The following is an 8312-nucleotide window of genomic DNA, read 5'->3' as shown; positions in this document are numbered from 1 at the left end:
GAACTGTTGGCTGCCTTCTTTAAAAGCTTCTCTCGTTTCTTCCTCTCCGTCTATCACATTTCGTTCTTCTCTACTTCTCTTTCTATTTCGCGGGGTATATACCTCGATGATCTCGTCATCAAGAAAAAGATATTACGCCAAGCGCCTAGAAACGCGAATATTTCACGGAAGAAACCGTCTCGATTATGGAATAATTTAAAAAACGAGTACATCGCAGGTAATAGCATCTATTTGCATTTAGAGATGAAACTTCGCCACATAAATCCGAAAAAAGATAACGTTAGATATTTCTAAGGTTTTTGGCTGACGATTGAGAAGACTTAAAACATCATAGAGCAAAAATTCGATAAAATAAAATTTTAATGGAATTTTAGTTATGTATATTATAATCTTTAAAAATATTTTGTTACAATTATCACGTTCCGAAAATTTAATGTGTGCGTTTTGGATCAAAATATTTGAGTAATGAAAAAAAAAAATATTTGAGTAATGTGGAATCAGAAAAGCATTTCGAAGGATGTGCAGTAGTCAGTAAAATAGTGGAAGTTTAGCCAAACAAACACTAGCGGCGGTGTGAAAAACAAGCAGCTAGCGAAATGTCATTTATTCGTCAATAGCAGTTGAAGAAAATCAGTTTTATTAATTTATTTTATTATATATATTCTATACTATATATTTATTTTATTAATCATTTTTATATTACGATTTTCCTGTGTTAGCGTAGATAATTTCATCATAGCCAACGTAATCTTAAAATGCATGATGCTACTGATTGGTCGAAATTCGCCCATCTATATCCCCTCGTGCGCAATGCTTCACCTCTCTAATTCTACACAAGGCTTTCCATTTGATAATACAAATCGATACAAGCGTCATTCTATCTTTATTATTTACTAAAGAAAGATGGAATGATACTTGTGCCGATTTGTGTCACTAAATAAAAAATACCCACAATGGAGTAGACAACTTCTATATACATATATATATTCTATATAGAAAAGTCTATGATAATAACTACTTGATTTATGCTGAAGTTACAACATCGATGTTGTGAAACTAGCTAATCATAGTTTTCAGAAGAATAGTTATGATTGCCTAGTTTCATAATCGATCGAAATTATAACATCGATAACTTCAGCGTAAATCGGACCGTGTAATGTAGTCTATATTTGAAATATATGTATATGATTGGAGTGAATGTGTCTCTTTTTGTAGTGCAAAATTAAATCAAATACATCAAAATACATGTGTCATGTATGTATGTTACATACTTTCAAATGCGAATTTATAAAACACCGTTATATTTGTACATTAGTACATGCAACAGAAACCAATAAGAAATTCAATCTCAAATACCAATTGATGCATATAAGCCGTATTGGTACAAGTAGATATTAAACCGACGCTGTAATTGTATCGTATGCAACCTTTTCTTGAAGATGAACCAATTGCATCCACTTCCGCAGATGCTCAAGCATCGAATGATAAACAAATACGAGAGAAGTAAGTGAATCATATGAATCTCAACATAATATAAATGAATAATTCTAAATCTTAATATTTTTATACTTAATATAATTAATATCTAAACAGCAGTGCTGTTTTGGTGCTCATATTTATTTTATTAATCATTAAGAAAACAAAACCATTTCCATTTAGCTGAGCAATCGCGAAATATATTGATACTATAATGTTCTAAATTATAGAATCTTTAAATATATAATTACACATTCTATAGATCGATGCAAACAGAGGAGGAGAATGAAGATGAAGAATATGATGACAATACTTGCTGTCACCGCGCAACTTTCTGCAGCCCGATGTTACGAGAGATTCTTGTGACAGATGTAATCTTCACATGTTTCGAACTACAGCTAACGTGGGCAGATCTCTTCTGGTTCGCGACTGTGAGCGGCTTGGTCCTCCTAACCTGGGCCATTTTGTACTTCTTGCTGGGTGACATGGTACTTCCAGGTGGCAGTATATTTGGCCTTTTCATCCTTGTCATTTTTTCTTATGCGCTCGGTTGGACTCTTGCTTACATTCCTCGTCTGAATCTTCCGCCCATTTTTGGCATGCTTCTTGCTGGTATAATAATACGTAATACCGATGTCTACAATATATACGATGTGATCGGGCCGGACACGACCTCTAAGATCAGGATCTTCTGCTTGACCTTCATCATGGTACGTGCCGGTCTGCAGCTGACAACAACCGCTCTGAGGGCGCATCCGATGTTTGTGATGATTCTATCACTTGTCCCGTGCACTATCGAGATGTTGGCTGTCACTGTCTTATGCAAATATTTTCTTGAATTCCCATGGAATTGGTCTTTCATGACGGGGTGAGTTAACACTACGTCTACTTTCAATTCATCAAGATACTTATGAAAATCTATGATTAATGGAAATTCTTGTTTATCAAATAATTGAATTCTAATTTAATATAAAAATTAATAATTCAATAGAAATTATATTGAAAATTCTCTATTCAAAAATCCAAAAATTCAAACATTTTTAATTTTGATACCAACCATATTTATTTTACCAGAGATCCAAAAACGGCCTTATTGATTTCCTCCTTTCTCAATATTGTGATGTGATAAACTAATTTGGTAAATGTTTTTAACGTTCAAAATCTATGAAAAACTTTATTCTTGTATATATTATATTGAATAGTATTATATTTGTTAATGTAATAGTCACTAATACAAAATACTTTATTAAACACAATTGGATAAAGAATAATTTCATAAAGTCATAAACACAAAGAACGATTTTGGAATCTAAAGATACAGATCTGAAATTATGTTGGATTAATTACATTAATTATACTAATTACATTAATTATTCAAGCTAGAGTTGTCAAAATGTTAAAACTTTTTGCAAGATTATTATCATAATCATACTTGAGATTCTTACTTAATTATTTTGATAGTAGTAGCAGCATAATTATTTTCAGATCTATATTTAGCTAAATTTTTAGATATCTCGTAAACATTTTTTAAATATTTCGTAGATTTTAAATATTTTTTAGATATTTCGTGAAAAGCATTCTTTCCTTGCAGAATATTGATAATAATATGTGTTGTATTTTAAAAAATTTAGGACAATAATCTAGATTAACAATTGTAAGATTATTATATTATTAGAAAAATACAAAAACAATTTATGTAATAATAAATTCTTTTCAAGATCGATTCTGGCCTGCATGTCTCCTGTAATAACGATCAGCTGTATGCTCACTTTAGCTGAACAGGGTTATGGAGAAGATAAAGGACTCCTCAGTTTGTTGTGTACTGCAGCGTCCATTGACAGTGTTCACATTGTGGCTTTGTTTTCTATCTGGTTCTCTTTCGTTTTTAGCAACGGTATACAGAAATCGTAAGAAAAACGTAATAATACATTGACAAATTTGACGTAGTTTTTTATCGTAAAATTAAAACATTATTATTATAAAAAATTGATGTGTGTGCGTGAGTGAAATATTGATGTAGTAGTATATATATATTAGGTGTACGACTTTGCTTCCGCCGTTTTCCTATAGATGGCTTTAGCGATAAGTGGTCGAAATAAATAGATCATACACGTCGTATAATAAACTTGGGCATCTGTCAACATAACCCCATAGAAACATTAGTCGATTTGTGTCTGCATCATAAAGTTATTCTCGATTGAAAATGTCAGTTTACGAGCCAAATTCTCGTCATTTGCGGGAGGTTTTAATTTTTTGCTTCAATATGAAGAAATCTGCGGCTAAGGCTCATCGAATGCTCTCAAATACTTATGGTGAGGCCGCTATTAGTGAAAGAACGTGTCGTGAGTGGTTTCAACGCTTCAAGAACGGTGATTTTGACGTCCAAGGTCATGCTGTGTATTTGGTGGGACCAGCTCGGCGTAGTGTATTATGAAAGTGTATTATGTTAAAACCGACTGAAACAATCACAGGCGATCGGTATTGAACGCAATTGATGCGTTTGAGCCAAGCATTGAAAGACAAACGGCCGCAATACAATGAGAGACACGATAAAGTGATTTTGCAGCATGACAATGCTCGACCCCATGTTGCGAAAGTGGTCAAGACATACTTGGAAACGTTGAAATGGGAAGTCCTACTCCACCCGCCGTATTCTCCAGACGCTGCTCCCTCTGACTATCACTTGTTTCGATCAATGGCACACGGCCTGGCTGACCAGCACTTCCGGTCTTATGAAGAAGTAAAAAATTGGATCGATTCGTGGATAGCCTCAAAAGATGACCAGTTTTTTCGACGCGGGATTCGCACGCTACCCGAAAGATGGGAGAAAGTAGTGGCCAGCGATGGACAATACTTTGAATCATAAATGTATAACCAGTTTTTTACAATAAAGCCTCGAATTTCGGAAAAAAACGGCGGAAGCAAAGTTGTACACCTAATATATATATATATATATAGTTATGTGTCAATGACACGTAAATCGTCTATGTAAGTCTTACTTACACTGCAACTAATCGTCTTTAGGATCCCCTTAAGCCCGGATTTACAATAGATATTTTAAGTCTTAAGCCATAAGAAATGGACGAATCATAGTCAATTATTCTCTTTGCATTTAACTGTAATTGGTCAATTTCTCATGGCTCAAAGATTAAAACACCTATTGTAGATCTGGACTAAAGCATACAGTTGGGAGGACTATTCAGTGAGAAATGAAATCGAAGTTAAATCAATTTAATTATTTCGACATCAAATCGATATCGATTCAATTGTGATGTCAATTCCATTATCATTTCTCACTGAGCAATGATTACTATTACAATTCATATTAGTAATAACGATTAACGAAAGAATGTAATCAAGTTATGAATAGTAATCATTAGTCTCTCCAATCATTATTATTGGCTAATAGTATTAAGTTGCAATAGTAACCAATGGTCTCTCGAATCATATTCTTCAAGCGTCAATAGTTATGCGAAGTCTGCAATAGAAGTCGTAGCGGTCATAGAATCTTAAGTTGTAGAAAATTAACCAATTACAGTCGAATATGAGAAGAATAATCAATTTTAATTGGTCAATTATGATTGGTCAATTTTCTACGAATTAAAATCCTACGACTTCTATTATTTACGAAGAAGATAAAAGACTCATCAGCTTGTTGTGTACAACGGTCTTTGACGATGTCTACAATTTGTGACTTTGTTTTCTACTTCTCTTTCGTTTTTAGCATACGATATTGGAAATCCTGCATTACCATTGAGAATCCAATCACTGTTTGATGGCTCATTAGTTATACTATTCACTATTCAACAGTTATGATTGAATAGTGAATAGTATAACTATGTTATGTATAAATGTTAATAGTTAATTAATTCCTAATCATTTTTTTTTAAGAATAATCGAATAATACAAAAAATTTTGCACACGAAAAAGAAATATTTAAAATTTTCAACAATAGAAAATATTAATAAGAATTTTGATAAAAATTGATTAGTTGTTTTTCTGTATTAATTTACATTCAGATTATAATTTCAATAAAAGAGAAGTAAAAATCGCTATCAAAGATACATCTTCAATAAATTTATGACATTTACACCATGAATTACGGTATCAATGTAATAAATGTTTCATATCTTCCACGATTAATACATTAACGATTTGACTTCGAGCAAGCTGGTGATGAGCTATACAAAAAAATCTAAACGTACAAAGAGTTTTCCATAAAGTGAGCCATACATCTTCCTAGATGATGAAAGAACAGAGTGGTGGTCCTATATCCCCGGCGGGATTCGAGATTTTCTTCTGGGACTTATAGTAGGAATTATCTTGGGCTTTGCCCTGGTCTTTTTCCCTCATCGCAATCACGTAGGTACCTTATTCATTTTCTCGCGTCCAAGAGCTTACAAAATTCAAGTCACGTATTGCGAGGGCACGTTCGTGTAATCTAAAATAAGAGCAGACTTATTAACGCTTATTTTTACGATATTTTATTAAAATATTACTTACGTTGCGGTGCTCGAATAAAATTTACGGAAATGAAAAGAGCTTATCATTTCTTTATTTGATTATATATATAATAAATATAGTATTCTACATATGTATAATAAATACATTATTTTCTACATACGTAATTCTAACTCACATAATTTATTCATTACATCACAGAAAAAAAATTAATTGGATGGTACAACAAATCTATAATTTATTACGCGAATTCAATATGGATAACTAAGAATTTGATGATTTAACAAATTGTTAATGTTATTCAGTTATCAACTTTGCTATTTTAACATAGAAAATTGACTGTCTGTATATTTGCGACTGTAGATTTGCTGAATCAGTGAAGTTTTCAGCTGTGTTTTTTTCTGTAATCTTAAAACATATCTCTTTTTTATGTTGGATTTGGATAGAAATACTCAACGTGGTATCGCATTGCTGGTTTAACTGTAGCATCTTTAATGTGTACCACAGCAGCCTCAAAATTGACGGTCACAGGTGGAGGATATCTCGCTACTCTTATATTATCATTCATAGCCATCCGTGGTTGGCGAATCTTAACGATTTCGTTTGATGTAGGTAATAGTAGAGTATGCAAAAAAACGGTTTTGTTAAAATATCTAAAAATTTAGCTAGATAGAGATTTGAAAACACAATTTTGTTTAGATCATCAAAATAATTATATAAAAGAAAGTTCAAACTGATTGCTACAACTTTACTAAAACTTTTCGCGGCATTGACGTCAACGTTCAAGTTCTTAACAAAACCGTTCTTTCCGTAAAATGCGTGAAAATTTTTCTCGGAATTGTCTTATCACTATTAATACGTTCCGCCGCATTAATCATTATGACCATTTATATACTGTACTTTTCGTTCAAATTGGTATTCTGTATAAAAAGAAACAATCATAAAATACATTCTGATATTATACGTAATTATGTGATACGATATTAATAATAAATCATCGATGATTCACGCAGAATGCGGTCATCTTTCGATCATCTTTCAATTTAAAACATCATATATTATTTCTGTAATAGTTAATTAAAACAGATGTTAATCTTTAATTTATTTTATATAAAAATGATTTATTAAAGAAAAATGTTAACAAGACATAACAGAAGAAATTCGGCTTTGAAAGTTGCAATATTTTGTAAGGACTATCCTAACAAACAGTATCTCTGTTTATTCTATTTATGTTTTAATATAAAATATTGTCATTATCGTTTATTATGAAATATTTATCAATTAACTTATCTATCTATTAATAAATATTTTTATATAAAGTGTTTTAAATTAAATTTTAGTAAATTTTTTTTTATTTCCTACATTACATTTTATACTGTAGATCTTCTTGTTTATAATATTTTTTGTAGTTTCTTAAGCATTATGAAATATATTTTATTGGATTATGAAACACAAATATAGCAATCATATCGCATAGGCCACGATGTAAACAACAAATCATGTAAAATTGATCCAACACGGAACGAGTTAATACGTGTCTTCTCAATCAGAAATGATAATCGAATCGATGTCGATTCAACGTCGAAAGCATCAAATCGACGTTGATTTCCTTCGATGTCGATTTCATTATCATTTCTGATTGGGTTTGTTTATCTGCTAAAAATTAAAATTCGATATAAAAAAATTAATTTTAATTATTCTCTTTATGTTGCAGACAACACCTTTTCACAGAGCATTTTATTTTTTATGGCATTTCGTACAACCGATTTTAGGAGGCGTGATTGGTGCCGATATTGATTTTAGAAACTGGCCTAAATCCAGATTCGGACTTTACTTCATTTGTGTACTCATGGGAATATCTGTAAGTTACATATGTCGAACGAGATGAAAAGTGAATATTAGTTTACGACATTCAGGGAAAAAATGGAGTAGCAACATATATATAAATTTTACATTTTAAATTAATGTACAATATTAATTTTATTCTTAAAATTAATATACAATTGATTAAACTTTTTTATAGTTAATACTGTAAAATGTTTTATTCAACTATTTACATTAATTTTATACATAATATCATATAAAACTTATACACCTGGTAACACCAAAAGTCTCAATCGGATATCTCAAAAACAAATGCAATTTCGAATAATAGGTTTAGACAAAAGTTGAAAAGTCTACAATTCTACAATAATTGTAAGCGTAGTTGTAAGTGATTGTAGTTGTAAGAATTGACCAATCACAGTCAAATATTCTCCTCGACATTCGACTTAATTGATCAATTTTTATAACTACAACCATTTACAATTATTATTAATTATGCTTACGACTATTGTAGAATAGGCTTAAGGCTTAAAATTGAAGGCGTGAAATTG

General features: G+C 31.3%; 1 protein-coding gene across 1 annotated transcript in view; it reads left to right on the top strand.

Annotated features, from left to right (window-relative positions):
- Positions 1–2075: 2075 nt before the first annotated feature.
- The window catches only part of LOC108693189 (mitochondrial sodium/hydrogen exchanger 9B2-like), an 8455-nt gene continuing 2218 nt past the window's right edge, over positions 2076–8312 (top strand). The window contains 3 exon segments of the mRNA XM_018202001.1: positions 2076–2344; positions 3195–3394; positions 5720–5838. Of these exon segments, the coding sequence (XP_018057490.1) occupies positions 2076–2344; positions 3195–3394; positions 5720–5838 (588 nt within the window).

This window comes from Atta colombica, unplaced genomic scaffold (genome assembly GCF_001594045.1).
Source record: "Atta colombica isolate Treedump-2 unplaced genomic scaffold, Acol1.0 scaffold89, whole genome shotgun sequence".
Classification (NCBI taxonomy): Eukaryota; Metazoa; Arthropoda; class Insecta; order Hymenoptera; family Formicidae; genus Atta; species Atta colombica.
Note: the sequence above shows the minus strand (reverse complement) of the source record. Positions and strands in the feature narration are given on the sequence as shown.